We start from the raw sequence: 18,113 nt of genomic DNA on the forward strand, positions 1-18,113 counted from the left end.
TCGGCTGACTGAGCCGATGACGGGCCGGGCTGTGCCGAAGGGAGGGACAGGGAGCTTGTGCAGCTCCGAGCGTGGAAGTCCCAGGAAGAGCGCAAAGGACTGCAGCGGAGAAAGGCTGCTTGTCGGAGGCACGAAATCTCTCCTCGGCCGCCGAGTAACCCTCTTCTTTGCGCGGGACGTGGGCGGCGACAGGGGAGGTGAACCGGAAGTTGAAAAGGCCGGAGGAGTTGTGGCAGGCGATAGGCTGAATCCTCCAACTCTTATCACCGTGGGACGATGTGGGGAAAAGGCAGCAGCGTTTGCAGTTTGGAGGCTGCGCGGCCCACCTAGAGCCAATCGAGTCCCATGGAAGGCAGACTCGCGCTCCCGGGCATGCCGAGCCTCCTGCCTTCTCCTCTCGTTAGGGAAGGCAGGGTCTGCACGCTGCCGGTTCCGTAGGGAGTTTGCTGGGTCCATTACTGGTCGCGTTCTTCTGTCATGGATCGCTGTGTGGCAGGCAGGATGAGGACCCAATCGCAAAACTCACAGACACGGGGGATGAACTCCTGAAGTGGGAGCACGCGGGGAACACAGGTGACACTGATAATCATAACAAGACACGGCAGGAGTGAACACAACACTAACGGGAGACGGGCAAAGTAAAACAGGAAGTACAGAGGTTCAGACAGGAGGAGAGAGAGCACGGGGAGAACACAGACCTAACGGGCTGGGGAAAACATAGAATGAAACACAAGGAGGGGAGACGAGGGCTCACAGATACATAGAGGGGCACACAGGGAATAAAAGTCACAAGGGGAAAACACATAAGGAACAAAATACAAAAATACATGGAAACTAAGAATACTGGGCCAACATGGCCCAGGACCATGACACCCATTATTGCATAATGTGGTAATATACTCCAGACTGTGGTGTATAAAGAGGGACAGTGTTGATATGGGTAGCACTGTGGCCCCACAGCACTTCAAACCCTTGACGTGTCAGGTCAGGCATCCATAGAATAAAACCTGCACCCATGCAGCTGTGGCACATTCCTAAGTTCAACTGTGCTGAAAGATCTGATGAGTTCTTTAAGTCCCTATCTCAAAGCCAGCATGACTGCGATGGTGCCCTAAAGCTTCCAGTAAACACTCCCATTTAGATCACACTTCCCAAACTGAAAGTTCATGTTGATGAACCAGTAAGACTAGCAGGTACAGTAACTTGTCCCTTTCCTTCTTTCCTTTCCCAGACAGTAGCAGGAATTCAAAAAAACCTCTGTTTCCACATTAAAAGAATCTTCTAAGTGGATCAATTGTGGTTACAAGCGTGGCTGTAGCTCAGGTGGTAGAGCAGATCAGCTACTGATTGGAAGGTTGGTGGTTCGATCCTTGGTTTCCCAAGGATGAACTGCAGTGCAAATATTGTTGGGCCAAACACTAACCCCAAGTTGCCCTACGATGCGTTCATCGGAGTGTAAATGTGTGTGAATATTATTTGTTTACACTTGAGTTTAGAAGTGCTTGTGTGAGTGGGTGAATGTGGCATGTTGTATACAGCGCTTTGAGTACACCAGGAGAGTAGAAAAGCGTTGTATATAAATTAGTCCATCAACCAAAGTGATACAGAGAAATAAAAAGTTTTTTAATAGATAAAATGAACATTTAAACATTGTTTCTCCATTTATTGATTTATATCTTTTATGAAATTGTTTTAAGCACAGCCTTTTTCAGGTTGCACACAAGGAAGCTGCATTTACAAGAACTAATCTTAAAAACCTGTTTCCTGGTTTCCATTGTTTTAAGCACAGCCTTTTTCAGGTTGCACACAAGGAAGCTGCATTTACAAGAACTAATCTTAAAAACCTGTTTCCTGGTTTCTCACGTAGCACTGAGTCTTTTGTCACTTGAAATTTCTCATCAATTCATACATAATCTTCTTTCATGTGTGTCTTGCTTACTGAGAATTGATAGAGACAGTTCTCCTTACTCAGGAGCCGAGGTATTAAAAATAGTCAAAAAGCTATTTTTAATACCTCGATCTACACAAAATATTAAACTCTAACTATTATATAAGACATCGCAGCAAGCCACAACAAATCACTCATAGTTTGCCATTTGTCTAATGTTACAGGATTTTAAAATGATTATTAATTAATTTATGGCACATTCATCCCAGAAGGTCTGATGAATTGTTTGGTTTTCCTTCTCTAGCGCCTTACTTCATATCTTTGTTCATTCAGACCACATATTCAGTGTTTGCATTTTATGTGAGTATTTCCTTAATGTGATGCTTGACTGAATTTCAGAAGGAAGAACTTTATTTTGTAAGCTAGCAATGAAATGTTTTACAAACTGAGGCAAAGGTGCAAATTGAGTACATATGAGGAAAATGTTGTTGTTATTGACTATTTTGCCCAAAGGTAATTATGTTGTTAAAAGAATTTCATTCCAGTCTGATTGAAATTAAATTTCTATCAGCATTTCTTTGGGCTTTGCAACTTTTAATTGCAATTATTTAATGCTCTGAATGTTTACGTCAGCCTCAAAAAATGTTTGCAATGTCCTTGATTGAAGTTTCCTTCCTGGAAATTTGTTGCTGCTTTAGTGTTTTGGCATCAGCAAAAAGAAACTAATGGATTGATAACTAAAAAGACAGCCCTGAAACCTCAGCCACACCCTGTGTGAGCTATCTATAAAGATGGAGCAGCCGAACACCTGCTGCATCCAGCAAACACCTGGTACAACAGGTAAGCCTCCTCATATCATCTCCCTGCATGCTGAATCCTCTACGTAGGGAAATCCCAGATATCTGATTCTCTTCATGTGGATGTTGTCTGCTCAGCATTTTCATTGGGAGAAAAGTTAACATCCAGATGAACAGAATCAGCTGTTGGGTTGCCCGTATCCCACTTATATGCCTTTCTATTCCAGCAGTTACATTCATTGAAGTTCTTTTTAAACAGTGCTGTTCAGATTGTGACTGTAGGTTAACTGCAGAGGACCAACATCATGACTCCAGCCTTTTTCTTCTCCGTCTGCCTGTCAATGACAGCCGTTTGTCTGGTAAGCTTGACTCTTCCAGCAAAGGCATTAAATGTTGTTCAACACTGCCGGCTGTTCTGTGAAAGTAATTCTAACCGTGTCTGCTTAACAGACATGGCTGCTTGTTATGAGCGTTTAAGCGTGACACAGTTGAAGTTTTTTCACATAATAGTTTTTGTTTGCCAACAATAACATTTGTCAGTGTGATTTCAAATGTGATTAAGAGTAAGTTGAAAATGTCTTGTTTTTTATTGCAGAGGGCTGCTGTCATTAGAAATATAACTGGTGCGTTCAGTGATGAAATACTTCCAACATATTGAGGTGTTTTTAATATAAGAGCTTAAAGTTAATCTGCTGGTTGCCTCTTGTATCCACAGATGAGTCTCTGGGTGCCCCAGCGATCATTGAAAAAGTCAATGCTAACTCAAGTAAGTGAAGATTTACAAAATAAAACTCTTTTTTGTTAACATATAAATTCTGGATGAAAATGAAAGATCCCTGAGAACTGACATGTTAAGATACAGTAAACTCCCAACAGACACAATGATCAATCAGCCTTTTGGTCATTTACTGGCTTGTCTTAGTCAGCTGTTTTATTTGTGTTATTATCAAACATTGTAATTGTGCGATCAATAAAGTAAATGCTGTAAGCATTTACCTCTTTGTTTTGACATAACTGAGCAAATGGCAGCCTAAGTATCGAGCATTTAACCACGCTCTGTTTGTTGTTCTGCAGCAAAAGTGTTGGTTCATGGTGACATTGTGCCCACTGCTACCAGGAATGCTGTTCCATGCACAGCCACTGGCTGCAAGTGGCCTAAAACGGGACCCTTTGTCTATGTACCTGTCTCCATTGGCACTGAATACAGTAAGCAGTACAAACTTTAACCATTAAACACAGACTTTATGAAAAGGAGAGATGGATAAAAATAGTTAAATAAAACCCATTATTATATAAATATATATATATTATATATTTCAAGTGGTTTCCAAAAATACTGCTTTGTTAACTATGCTGTTTTATTGTGGGATTAACTAAAAAGCATTTAAACTGAAAAGTCATATTTGTATAAGTATGCTGAATTGATATCATACACAGATGCACACAATTTTCAAATTATGTTTTCATTTAATGTCACTTTCTCAATTTTTCTATTTCAAGACAGACAGACAGACAGACAGACAGACAGACAGACAGACAGATAGACAGACAGACAGACAGACAGACAGACAGACAGACAGACAGATAGATAGACATCTAGATAGATTTTGGCGGCCCTGTCATTCCGATGGGAACTCAGAGATCCTCGAAGCAGCACAGATTGTAAATACTGTTTATGCTGCCAAGTTGAAATGGCTGAAACATATTGAAGATCCTGAATACTGAAGAAGCTCCTCATCAGACTCATATTTGAATCTGCAGGCAGCCAAGAGCGCAACGTCATCATCAATGCCCTAGTCACCTTCCACGCTTCCACCTGCATCCGGTTTGTCTGGCGTACAAGCGACAGAGATTTCCTTCACTTCTTCTCTGGACAAGGGTGAGAATGCACTTGCTGTACTTAGACTGTACTTGTATTTATATGGCAGGACAGGACTGATACACCCACACCCTCTAAACCCTTCAAAAATGCAATTCTGAAAATGATTGCATTACAAATATTCTGTATGTGTCATCAAAACAGGTTCTTGAAGGACCATTCTGCATTGACCTTGTACTGTAAAATGTCCAGTTTTATTTTTGTTTGCTACTAGATGAAATGTATACTGTTGCATAGGAGTGTAAAGAGCATTTTATTCATCTGCTCTTAATTATTTCACATACTATTTGGTCCACTAGTTCCAAAACTAGAGACTGGCACCTTGTAAGGCGAGAAGATGAATCTGGTGGGTTATTAGATGATTAAGGGACGACAGATGTTTAAAAAGCTTCTGAGATTGATTGACCGCTATCTGTTTATTTACTTTAGTTGATAATGGATATGTGTGTTTTTTATTTTAAAATATTATTTAAGATATTAAAGTACAAAAGCTAAAGTGTGGTTCGAGCAGTGTCTATAGAGCCACAGTGTCAAAGTCGGTCACATGATTACTGTCATTGCTTTTCTTGGTACTTTAGCCTTAGCATGACTAGCTGAAGGAGGAGGATGCACAGTGCTAGGCTATAGAACAGTCCATCTATTTTTTAAGCGATGTCATTGTGTCTATCAGGTGTTATTCATACCTGGGCCGTCAGAATGGAGGACAGCTAGTCTCCCTACAGAGAAATGGTTGCTTGTTTCAGTCGACGGTGCAACATGAGGTTCTTCATGCTCTGGGCTTCCACCACGAGCAGGTCCGCTCTGACAGAGATCTGCATGTGAGGATCCTTACCGAGAACATCATCACAGGTCAGCTGAACTACCCAAAACGTTGGTTACAGTTAACTTAGTACACAATGGGACATCCTCCTGTTTCACAGCAGTGTACATATTACAAGTAATCTGTGCTTTTCCAAACTCAGCACATAAAACACTGCAGTTCAAGCGAGCACTGCATAGAAGATTTTGTTTGTATTTCTTTAGTCCCAAGACTATCAAACAAATGACCACAGGAGAGATTAGCTAGCATTTCGATCTATACATCGTCAAAGAGCTGAGACTGAAGACGGATTTTGAAGTGGAAGCATATAAAAACATGTAATATTTTCTGGAAATCTCTGTTTAGGACAAGAGCACAACTTTGTGAAAGTGCAGACCAACAATTTGGGGACTCCCTATGACTTCAACTCTGTCATGCACTATGGCAGGTGAGTTGCTGTGTGAGATGGACTTTGTAAGGTTTTATATTTCCTTACATGTTTTGCATTTTCTGCAAGAAAATGTAATCCAGACTAACAAAAACATGCACACACTCAGTGGGGAATGGATTTTTAATGTTAAATACTTTATGGGCCCATTTTCTCCTCTGTTTTCCTAATATAACCGCGTATGTGTGTTTGTGTGCTGTTGTTTGTTCTTTTAGACTCGCCTTCTCCAAGAATGGGCAGCCAACCATTGTTGCCAGGTCCAATCCTAATCTTAATTTTGGAAATGCTTTCCAAATGAGTCCCAATGACATCGCCCGTGTAAACAGGCTTTATGGATGCTGTGAGTAATTAAGACACACCCACAAAAAAGAAATTTGCTATCTTTTTGTTCGAAGCAAGTACTGATCGGAGTTGATTTTTTTTCCTAACCAGAAATTCAGCAAGAACCTTCAACTTTGCATCCAGACTCTTCAGATGCCCAAACACCAGCATTACACCAAGGGACTGGATCCACTATACTTAAAAATGATAAAAGAAACATAAAATGTGCTGCAAATATCACATTTAGAGAGTTGAAATTCTGGGTCTTTGTTTTACGAGCTAAACGGCAGGCTTATATACCAGAGGGTGATGGTGTTAACTCGCTTTCTGTTGAGGTTTTCTCCCCTTTTGTTAGACTATAAACTATCATTAATGGATTTCTCAATCTGTGCATTTGATAATTAACTTTGTAACTGTAAATGATGCAGACATAGAACCAAACCTTGCGACTGCGACATGTCTCAAAACTTTTTGTTTGGCAAAACAGCAAAGTGAAAAAATATGTGAACAAAACAAAAAGTCAAGTCTTTCATGGAATGATCATGACTGTTGTCTTATACATGACCAACATGTATCAACAAGATATAGTGTGTAGATATAGTCCAGTGTCACAAGTGTAAGAAGAAGAATCTTTCTTCTGATATTTTAAAAATAGATTTTTCTGACAATGTCTTCTAATTTTTCTTGCTTTTGTTTTTCGAGGGGTTTTATCTTTGGTTTGTTGTCTCTTTCTGTAAGAAGTGCTATCAAATAAAATTCCATATTTCAAGCAACAGGGGGCAGTATTGTTTCATTATTATATTTTAAGTTATTTTAGAAATATGTGTTTTGCTTAAAGTTGGACAGAATGTTACAGGTGCCTTTTTTAATGTGCAACAAATGTAACAAATGCACAAATACTACTACATAAATACATGTTCTGCATTTAAAATCCTACCAAACATCAGAAAACTGAAACCAGAGAGTGGATCATGTCTCTCAAGATTAGAGTGCTACTTCTTCTTGTGTAGGGTGGAGTCAGTTCAGTGCAAGTGTTTAGATTGAGAAGATTAAAACCCCCACAGACTTGAATATTCCCACCACCATCATGATGCATCACATAGTAATCTGATCAGCCATTTAGTTTCTGCTGATGTGTTTCTTCATAACTGTTGTTAAAAACTGTTATGAAACCTCAGTCATGCACACGCCTGAACAATGATCCGGCATTTGTTGCTGTAATTGTTTGTACTATCATGCTGCCTGTCTGACTAAATAACTATAGACGGAGCAAGCTGTCAAGCATGTTCAAAGGTGATGTTTAAGGAGCTGCTGGCTGCCAGCTTAGCTTTTCTCCCTGTTTGCTGGTCTGATGATAAGTGAGGTAGGGTTGGGCCATATCATACTGTTCACGGTAATACCGGTATAATGTTGGGCAACGATAAGAAAATGAAATATCGTGATAGAATATGGGTCGGAGCATTTCGACTATCGTAGGCGGAGCCTCGCGGAGTGATACGTACTGTGCTTCAACATAATGTTACCGTATTGTATGTGTATGACCTCTTTTTAAGTTTAGTGGATATTATACATGGTTATGCTGAGGATATGTCGGCCAATTTCCACTGGAAATGCCTTTTGGTTAAACTGTCAGCAAGGAATTTGCACTGTTACGTTTATATATAACTTTAAGCACATAAAAAAGCTGCTTGTTTAAGTGAAAATACATTGATGGGGTTTTTTGCACTAATAAAGTTGTGGAGTTGTAAAGTATTTTGTCTAGTGTCATTTATATCGTCGGTTATATCGTTATTGCAAATTTTCAAATGTATATCGTGCTAAATATTTTTGGCCCTGCTCTAGTGAGAGGCATGGTTTCATCTGGCCTGATGGTTTGACCATAACAAAGGTTTAGACATTGAGGACACTTGGGGAACAAAAAGAATGAGCAGTGATAAATCCCGGAACAACGTTCAGCCGCAGTCTAAAAACATATTGCCAGAGCTTTGGTTCTCCAAGTTGCTTTGTGACCTACCTTCACTATGGTTCCTTCATTACATGCCATGTGTGACTCATGTCATATCCATTGTTAGAGATGCCAATCTGTTTTGTGTTGGGGTGTTATATCTGCTCTCAGTTCTAGTGCTCTCTGCTAGTGTGACAGAGGCTTCCCTCTATGAGAGCGAGGACACAAAGAGCTGGTTGCTTTCCTAAACACCTTAGTCCTGTCTGGATACATGCGTAATGCTCCAACAGGACAAAGTGAATTAAGCCAACACTGGCTCTCATCAGCAAATGGCTGTGGATCAAAAGCTGACACTTCCATGCTTCCAATGCAGCTCACTCAGTTTTGAGTGACAGAGTCTTTAAGTCAATACACTAAGGTCTCAAAAGGCACCTCTGAGAGCACCTTATAACCTGTGGGAAAATCCCAGGAGGAATCAGCAGGCTAAGAGAAGGCCTCAGTGTGCGAGTCCCTTTCATTAACCTACTAATAAGAGAATGCTGGCAAGTTGGTGGGATGGCAGTCATGTCTTGTTTGATGGTAAATGGTAAATGGACTGGTTCTTATATAGTGTTTTTCTACTCTTCTGAGAACTCAAGCGCTTTATACAACAAAAAAACAAACTAAAAACCAGCAAAACAATGACTTACATATAAAAAATCACAAAGAAAGAACAATACAGTTTCCACATCTGAACCAAAGAGTAAAACAGTGAAATGTGGATTATTATTTTTTTTTGTGTGTCCCGTTTGGATCTTTAGCCATCAGAATTGTTGTCTTAAGGCCAAGAAAGATGCCAAGCGGATTTATTTTACCAAGTGGATCATCATGGCCTTGCCATATTGGTCCATTTCATTGACCTTTATTATAATTATGAATTTATTTTATTTTCAGTTGCTACAAACGGGACAGACATGACTGGGGGATAGGACAGGGAGAAAGAATGAAATGTGGATTATTAAATATTAGGTCTCTCTCCTCCAAGTCTCTGTTAGCTCATGACTTAATGATTGATCAACAAATTAATTTACTCTGCCTTATAGAAAAAAAGGCCCTCAGATCAGAAGTACCTGACTCCGTGGTATAATTCTCAAACACATACCCTAAAGCAGATGACTCGTAAGCTGGAGAGGAAATGGCGTGTCACAAATTTAGAGGATCATCATTTAGCCTGGAGAAATAGTTTGCTGCTTTATAAGAAAGCCCTCCGCAAAGCCAGAACATCTTACTATTCATCACTGATTGAAGAAAATAAGAACAACCCCAGGTTTCTCTTCAGCTCTGTAGCCAGGCTGACAAACAGTCAGAGCTCTGTTGAGCCAACTATCCCTTTAACGTTAACTAGTAATGACTTCATGAGCTTCTTCACAAATAAAATTTTTATCATTAGAGAAAAAATTACAAATAATCATCCCACAGATGTAATATTATATACAGCTACTCTTAGTACCATTGATGTTAAGTTAGACTCTTTTTCTCCAATTGATCTTTCTGAGTTAACTTCAATAATTACTTCCTCCAAACCATCAACGTGTCTTTTAGACCCCATTCCTACAAAACTGCTCAAAGAAGTCCTGCCATTAATTAATTCTTCGATCTTAAATATGATCAACCTATCTCTAATGATCGGCTATGTACCACAGGCCTTCAAGCTGGCTGTAGTTAAACCTTTACTCAAAAAGCATCTTGTTAAGGTTCGTTCGAGTTAGGGAAGAGAAGAAAGCAAGCCCAAGTCGAAGTAGGTGTCAAAAATAGTGATCTTTATTACACACTTTGTGCACTTAGTGTGGGAAAAGACAATTTGCAATCGAATCCTCTCGTCAACTGAAGCATCAGTCTCCTTATATTGCCTTTATGACATCACAGTTGGATCTTTACTGGAAATGATCTCAAATGATAACAATTCCCCGCCTATCCCAAAGTTTTCCCTTATATAGACATCAACTGCTACTCTTAAGAGAAAAACAAGTGTGTATTACATTGTGCATTTTGTGAAAGTGTATTTATCAGAAAAACTGTCCTCAGATGACCCTCCTATTATTACTAAGTGTGTAGGTGACCGTGCGTGTGTTACATAAGTGCATGCATGTAAGTAGAGGCCGGCGTACGTGCAGAACTCCACGCCGGCCTGCCAGGGCCCAACAGGACTCGTGGGTCTGTATGGTGTGACTGCTCTAACGTGCAACAACTTTATATAAACAGTCAGTGTGCATTAATATTTGCTCAAACTAACACAGATGTAATTAAAAGATTATACTGTCAACAGATTCAACAATGGTAAATGATTAATCAATGATAACTGATTGTGAGAATACAAAATAAAATATCTCCTGATCACACTCCTCCTCTTTGGCCTTTTGAAAAAAGGCCAACATTTAGAGATATTGTGTCACTCCTCCGTCCAGGCGGCTTCTCGCAACGGCATCATATGTTCCGGACCAGCTGACCCAGCTGAACCAGAAGCTATGGCCCTGCTCACCAGATTACCCAACACCTGCCTCACCAGAGGAATGAGACAACACCCGATCAGCAACAAACCTAGAAAAACTAGAAGAGAAAACATGGCACACATAAACAATCCCTTATATTGCCCAAATACAGATGTGAACCAGTCTCCCAGCCTTGAGTTCACGCCTGATTGCTCATGCATGGTTCTAGATAACGTTTTCAAATTTTCCAGCGCCCGCGTGACCGTTCCGTCCGGAGCTGTATTGTTGGGAATAAAGGTGCAACATAAATCTCCGAACATCGCGCACACGCCTCCCTTCTCGGCCAATAACATGTCCAGCGCCATGCGATTTTGGATTCCCATTAACGACGTCGGACCTAATTGTTCTGCAAGACCTTCCACCGCATCCCTGGTGAGATTAGAGAGTCTCAACACATTATAATGAACATAATTAATGCGATCAACATTTTTATTTGGAGTCACCCACAGAAACACACTTTCAAACCCGGCCGCTATCTGATCAACTAACTTATACTCATCTGGAACTCCTCGGGGAACTCCTATTGAGTCTATCCAGGTTGGCGAGTCCCGTCTTGGATCATACTTGTGGATAGCTCCTGTGGCTCTCCTCCGTCTGGCTGTAGACACATCCGCACCTTGCTGTGGAATTGTCTCTAGCCTACTGCCTATGAGCATCAAAGGTGCAGCTAGGCGCACCAGAGCACACGTTCCCACACTCCCCAAGGGAACCTGCACCAAAAGGGTGTACTCCCCACAATAATAATATAGCCCACCTCTCGCCCAGGTGCCTATAATTGTGCTTGGGTCACTTACATCATTGGTAGTCCTACCTGTGATTGTCCTCTGGCACCAGCTTGGATTAATCCTTCCTAGCCTAAATCTCACTCTGTCTGTAGAAAACTCAAAACATGTATAATTATCTCGTTTTGGTGTGAATGAACCTGGTTGTGTGCGTTTATCAATTGGCGGATATAAACCTGACAAAGTGGTGCAGTTACCTGTGTCCACCGCCTCTCTAGTTAATCTCAACATGCAATTATATCCCCACTCATCCTCTGGATACAGAGGAGCGGGTTCAGTAAACAAATGTGGTCGAGCGGTAGCACAAGCAACACAATCAACCACTTTCTGCTCCTTAGCATTTTGAGCCACCCAATCTAACCAAAGATTCCTATCTCCAAAACCTGTGGCACGCTCTATCAACTCCTGAGGTTTTAACCTAGTATAATCAGTGGCAACAAACCATTTTTCTTCTGGATCCTTGTAAGTAACTGTCTCTACGGGATCCGTTTGCACCGTGAGATTCAGTGCTGAGTCATTTCCCAGCGGTTTAGACCTGGGATTAAATAAATTCACCCGAATTAACCCGAATGGATCTGTCCCTACTTTATCTACCCCTACTACTAAATAAAACGCACCTCCATCAAACCCAGGTTCAGGGAGTTCACTCCATGGTCCTAGGGAAAGAGTAATAGGGTTATTTGTAACAGAATAATCTCTCTGAATAGCTATTCCTTCAAGGGCCGGTGGCACCGTGGGCTGCCATCCTACTCCTGTCCACGCGACCACATCCTGCCAAGAACACCACTGATCCGTTACATAGGTGTAGATGTCACTATCCCATGATGGGCCCCACACCGACTTAGGGTAACACATCATTGGATGATAACAAACCCACACATTATATGTTCTCCAACTATTCCCGTCACCCGAGCATTTAATTACCTCACACAAATCGAATGTGAACGCTGTTGTAGATCCATTAACATACCCAAACTCGACTCCGCCACTGGCTTTGAGACACCCATCATCCCCACCTGAACCAACCGCACGCTTGACTTTTTTCGACGATTTGATCGGTTCGGGCTCAGGAGCGGATAGACCTCTGTGTCTGGGCAATTCACCTGTCTGCCAAAAAACAAAGAAACACGTTATAACACTTATTAACCCCAACACCCCCGTTATTTTCCAATTTTCCCACAATTTCATGATGACTGTTCCCAGGCTCGTTTACTTTTACTCTATACTACCAAGATATGAGTTTAAAAATATGCGAGTAACATACAAAACTATTACGATTCCTTCAAACTATCAAATACTTTAGACTAGAGCCCTAGCCTATTTAAGAGCCTGTACTGGATTCCTCCTTGGCGCGTGACGCTCCCCTTCTTTCTTCGCCTCACTCAGGTAGACTACCGAGGAGGACCGTAGCACAGGTGGAACGAGTATTATTCTGGCTCTATGTTCCCTCCTGCGTCGATTGGGTGGAAGCTAGCTCCAGCAAACTCTCGTCCGCGACTGCACACTGAGACCAATGGAACCAGGTCTCCCCTTTCCCCTTTAGACGGACAGCACTGGTGGTTCGGGCAATTACTTCGAAAGGTCCGGTCCACCTTGGGTCTCTCCACTTTCGCTTAATGACCTTCAGCCACACCGCCTTGGCATCGGGGATGGACCTGTCCTCCGCTTTCACCCCTTCTCCAACCTGTTGTGTGAAACTAGACACAAGAGCTTTTAATTCTTTCCAACATTCAATATGTTTTCTATTACTTTTTACAGTTTCTTCCGCCGGAACGGTTGTCCAAGGACCTGGAAACTGTCGTCCAGTCAACAGCTCATATGGTGTGAAACCTGTGGATTGATTAACACAACATCTTATTATCATCAATGCAACTGGCAGGGCTGCTACCCAATTTAGCCCCGTGTGAGCTGAAATCTTAGCAATTTTATTCTTCAGATTTAGATTCATTCTTTCTACCTTTCCCTGCGACTGGGGGTGATATACTGTGCCAAATCTATGTTGTAACCCCAGCTTCTGTTCTACCTCTGCCAAATCTTTGTTTTTGAAATGAGTCCCATTGTCGGACCTAATCCGCTTAGGGAAACCATGCCGGGGGATGTAATGATTGATTAAACACTTAATCACACTTTTTGCATCCTCCCTCTTGGTAGGCCATGCCTCAGGCCAACCCGTCAAAGCATCTACACTTACCAGTAGATATCGAACTCCTCCTGGACCTGGATCAATCATGTCAGTGAAGTCAATGACAATCTCTTCACCTGGTCTTTCTGGAATGGGGAACTTACCTGCCTCTGGTTTAATCACTGGCTTCGGATTGTGCCTCCCACAGACCAGACACGTCCTAGCCTTTTCCTTGATCATATCCTTCAAAAAGGGATGCCACCAATGGCACAGATGTCTCCCCATCTGGGCGACACCTACATGTCCAAGGCCGTGCGCTTCGGCAATCTTCTGTTTTGCCAAGTTGGCTGTCAACACTGGTCGACCGTCAGGTCCTCGCCAGAGACCTCCTTCTTCCCAGGCTCCTCGACTCTTCCAGATCCCCTTCTCTTCTGGGGCAGCCTCCCCTTGGGCCTTCCTGGCCTCCTCTAGCATGTTAACTCCTGATTCTTCTTCCACCGTTATTTGTACCATCTGTCGTGATGCTTTATAACCCGCTGCCTCTTTTGCAGCTCGATCGGCTTCCTGATTTCCTCTGGCCATCAGGCCGGTCCCTGAGGAGTGGCCTTTGCATTTTATGATGCTCACCTCCTCTGGATCTCCCAAGGCCTGCTCAAGTTCCTCCATTTCCTTTTTGTGGCAGATTGGTGCGTTATCTGCTGTCCTGAATCCTGCTCTTCTCCATTGGGCGAGCTCCACATGAGCCGCTCCAAAAGCATAAGCTGAGTCCGTGTAAATGTTGACTCTTTTTCCTTTTGCAAGTCTCAAAGCTCGACTTAGAGCAATTACTTCTGCTCTTTGGGCTGACTGCTGCCCTTCAAGTCTTCCAGCCTCCTTCACTTCAAATGCAGCCCCTTTCCTGCAAACTACCGCGTAGCCTGCTTTTAATCCTTCATCATCCCTGTAGCAGCATCCATCAGTGAACCAATCTTCAGCTCCTGTCAGAGGTTCTGCTTTCAAGTCTTCTCTTATCTTCTCGTCCACTTCAGCTCTCTTTGCGCAGTCATGAGGTTCTCCTCCTGACTCCATTAAATCTGCCATGTTAATTCCTTCATGTGTGAAGGTCAAGTTAGGAGCGTCTAAAACTCTACACACTCTCTGTTGTGTAAGAGGTGTCATGGTGAAGGCTTGTGAGTTAACATATGCCACCACACTGTGGGTGGTCAGCACCTTCAACGGATGATCCCTCACTATATGTGCTATCTTTTGTATAATTTTTGACACCCCAATGGCATGCTGAGTGCATCTCGGGTGCCTTGTCTCTAATGAATTCAGCCTAATGCTGACGTACATAAGTACATCTCTTCCTCCCCCTTTTTTCTGAAACAACACCCCATTAGCTATCCCGTGTGTTTCAGAAACATCAAGATAGAAGGGTTGTTCATAATTAGGAATAGCAAGATCAGCCGATCTAGATAAGTCCTGTTTTAATGCAATAAATGCCGACTCAGTGGCCGATGTCCATGGCAGTTCAGCCTTAAGATTTCTAACACCTGCCGTTTTTACCAAATCCCTCAACAGGGCTGTTTTGCCTGCATAATTTGGAATGAAGTGCCGGCTGTATCCTGTTAACCCCAAGAATGAGAGCAACTCCTTAACCGTACGCGGTCTTGGATGTGTCAAAATCTGATCACGATGAGTATTTAGCAGACCCACTGATTTGTGAGCAATGACACGGCCCAGAAATGTTACTTCTGGTCGGACCAACTGCAACTTTCCTTTACTGACCTTGAAACCGCACTCAGCGAGTCTCTTCAGTATGGTAAGTGAAGCTGCCATGCATGCCGAAGCAGACGGAGCTGCAATGAGCAAGTCATCAACATATTGCACTAGTGAACACCCCTCTGGGAGATGGCATGGCGACAAAACTTCTTTCAACACTTGGTTGAAAATGCCAGGGGAAAGTGCAAGCCCTTGTGGCAACCTTGTGTATCTGTACTGTCGTCCCCCATATGTGAATGAAAAAATGTCCCTCAGAGACTCATGCAATGGGAGACAGAAAAATGCATTCGCTAAATCAATACATGTAAACCACTTCTGATCTGGTGTTAATGCCGTCAAGGCTGTGTATGGGTTTGGGACTGGCACCGTGTCAGTACGTAAAATGGCATTGATGGCTCTTAAGTCATGTGCCATTCTGTACTTTCCTGTCCCATGCTTCTCTACTGGCAAAATAGGAGTATTCCAGTAGGATTGAGAGGGCTCAAGCACCCCTACTTTCAACAGCCCCTCAATGGTTTCTGCAATTCCCTCCTCAGCTTCTCTCTTTTGCCTATACTGTGGTTTCCAAATTGGCGTTTCAGACTTCAGCTGGAACAAAACGGGCGAACACGTGGCCTGGCCCACATCCGTAGGCCCTGCTGACCACAAAGTGTCAGGAAGAGTCGCAAGTGCGGCAACTGCATCCGCATGGTCTGTTCTTTCTCTCCCATGAATTCTTGAGATTTGTTGATGCTCCAACATCACTGTGTCCTCTGATTGACAAGTGATACGATAAATTTTGCATTTTGGCGAGTACCAAACGTCTGGAACCTGAGTAGCTTGCCAGCCAGGTTCCTCGAGGGCTCTTTTGACCATCGTCCCCAGCTCCTTCGCCTGATGACTCTCATGGACCGCCAATGTTATATGGGGCACTGAATCAGGTCCCATTTTGAACCAAGGCCGTTGTTCGTCGGTTAATCTTACTGCTGCCGCGACGCCCTCCGGACCGACATAGATGTTTTGAGAACACACATTCCAAGTCTGGCCTTCAAGGTCAGACTGGAACAGGTCCCTGTAAATTTCATCATCATTTCTATCATAATAGAGGGTGACATGGAACGGATCCCTGGGGGGAGAGAAGACTGCCAAGGCCATAATCCAAGGTTTCCACAACTGATATTGTCTTAGTATGCCTTCTTCCACCACACGACCCCAATAGATGTCAGCGGTCGTTTGTTCACAGTCTTTCAGCAAGTACTGGTTCTTTGAAAATGTCCCCAGGCACGGAAACTCTTTTCCTCCTGGAAGTGTAACTGTTAGTCCATCAGCTGAACACATGATGGTGGCCCCCAGTTTAATGAGCAGATCCCTGCCCATCAAGTTCACAGGCACATGGGGAGACACCACATAGCTGTGCTTCAATGTCTGTTTTCCCAGCACCGTCAGGGCTGGATTGGTTGTTGGCAGCGTCATTGGTACCCCAGAAAACCCAACAACACTGACCACATGGTTGGAAAGTGTGACACTGTTTGGTTTTTGTTTCAGTGTTGAATAGGTAGCCCCAGTGTCCACAAGGAAGGTCATTTCATCTCCTTCCACACTCATTGACAACATAGGATCTGCCACCCCCATGTTGTCTGGTCTCTGTGGGTCCCGTCAGTACAGCTCCTCCTCTCCGCCCCAGTAGCCCAGGGGATACTGAGCCGCTGGCGCCATGCCTGGGTTTGGAGCTTGATGTCCCCTTGTCTGGCCCACTCTGCCTCGAAAAGTTCCCTGTGCCTGGGGTGATGATGGATAAGCTGTTTCTGGTAGCCATGGCGTAGGACAATTACGAGCCCAATGTCCTCGTCCTCCACACCTTCGGCATACATTCGGGTCCAGCATAGGTCCCCCCAGACCACGGCCCCTTGGTCCACCTCCCCTTTGGGATCCACCACGTCCCCTCAGCGACCTAGTAGTCCCCCAATTCCCCGCGAGTCTTCCTTGCCTTGGGAATTCATTGGCGGGCCATCGGTCATCAGGGTACAGAACCGGATTCAAATCTGGCCAATCAGGCCCCGGATCGCCCCGTGGCTGCGCCACCAGCATCTTCTTAGGTCCATCTTTAGTTTCCTTTTTCTTTTCGTTTAGTTTTTCTCTCGCCTCTGCCAATTTCAATTTCACTAACTGCCCTTGCGCCTCCTCCAGCTCCTGTTTTTTCTTGTTCACCTCGTCTTTCTCCAGCTCAAGTCGATGTATAATGTGCCTCTCCCATTTTGCTGAATCCGCCACCGCAAAATCAGGATTCTTTTGTAAATCTGTTCTTACTCGTTCTGGGAGACCTGCTAATACTGCAGATCGGAACCACGCCCTTGGTTCACCATTCTGCCCAGGATGTTCACCAGTTTGAAGAATCCACTGTTCTTTTGCATGCTCCATAAACTCTCTAGGGGACTGTTCTGGGGTCCAAACAATCCTAGGTGTAGTGCCCATGTTATGAGTCGGATACTTCTCACGCACTGCGTCAGAGAGAGCATTTCGCACCCTTGCATAGGGGACGTCGTTTGGTTGGCATACAGTTCTTGCTATCTCTTCTACATCTGCGAGGCCTCCTCCTCTGAAGGTCCTCCCACCGATAGCTCGGAAATCTCCCAGAGCCAATTCCTCTCCTTCTGTAAGACTTCCTAGTCTCCTCAACCAAGCGGCTCCTCCCTCCGTGATTGGGGGCAGCTGCTTCACCAGAGCCTCAAGATCTCTGATATTGTAGGGGTGGTAGACTGGTTCACCCCTTCCTCCCTTCAATAAAGGCATTGTGAGGGATAATTCCTCCTCTGTGTCACCCTGCCCTTCTTCAGTTGGCAATGCAACAGTCTTCCTCTGGTTCT

At 43.5% G+C, this 18,113-nt stretch overlaps 1 protein-coding gene across 4 annotated transcripts; it reads left to right on the top strand.

Moving 5' to 3' along the window:
• Positions 1 to 2,613: 2,613 nt before the first annotated feature.
• Positions 2,614 to 6,905, top strand: LOC113016748 (high choriolytic enzyme 1-like). 4 transcript variants are annotated; one of them, XM_026159848.2, is made up of 10 exons: positions 2,670 to 2,728; positions 2,945 to 3,044; positions 3,281 to 3,308; positions 3,401 to 3,451; positions 3,760 to 3,891; positions 4,447 to 4,564; positions 5,235 to 5,413; positions 5,730 to 5,811; positions 6,027 to 6,151; positions 6,244 to 6,905. In XM_026159848.2, coding segments are annotated over exons 2-10 (771 nt in total). In that variant the 5' UTR covers positions 2,670 to 2,728; positions 2,945 to 2,990; the 3' UTR covers positions 6,246 to 6,905. The 4 variants fall into 4 exon arrangements, with proteins under 4 accessions (XP_080152475.1, XP_026015633.1, XP_080152483.1 ...); XM_080296357.1 differs by having other exon boundaries at positions 2,707 to 2,728; positions 2,955 to 3,044; XM_080296349.1 differs by lacking the exon at positions 6,244 to 6,905 and having other exon boundaries at positions 2,614 to 2,728; positions 6,027 to 6,159.
• The last annotated feature ends 11,208 nt before the right edge of the window (positions 6,906 to 18,113 follow it).

This window comes from Astatotilapia calliptera, chromosome 3, assembly GCF_964374335.1.
Source record: "Astatotilapia calliptera chromosome 3, fAstCal68.1, whole genome shotgun sequence".
NCBI lineage: Eukaryota > Metazoa > Chordata > Actinopteri > Cichliformes > Cichlidae > Astatotilapia > Astatotilapia calliptera.

Bases quoted from the DNA above. Each gene is read 5' to 3' on its own strand.
- LOC113016748 (XM_080296349.1), top strand. From the start codon at position 2,991: ATGACTCCAGCCTTTTTCTTCTCCGTCTGCCTGTCAATGACAGCCGTT. The intron at 3,892-4,446 runs GTAAGCAGTACA...TTGAATCTGCAG, and splicing joins CTCCATTGGCACTGAATACA to GCAGCCAAGAGCGCAACGTC. The intron at 4,565-5,234 runs GTGAGAATGCAC...TGTGTCTATCAG, and splicing joins CACTTCTTCTCTGGACAAGG to GTGTTATTCATACCTGGGCC.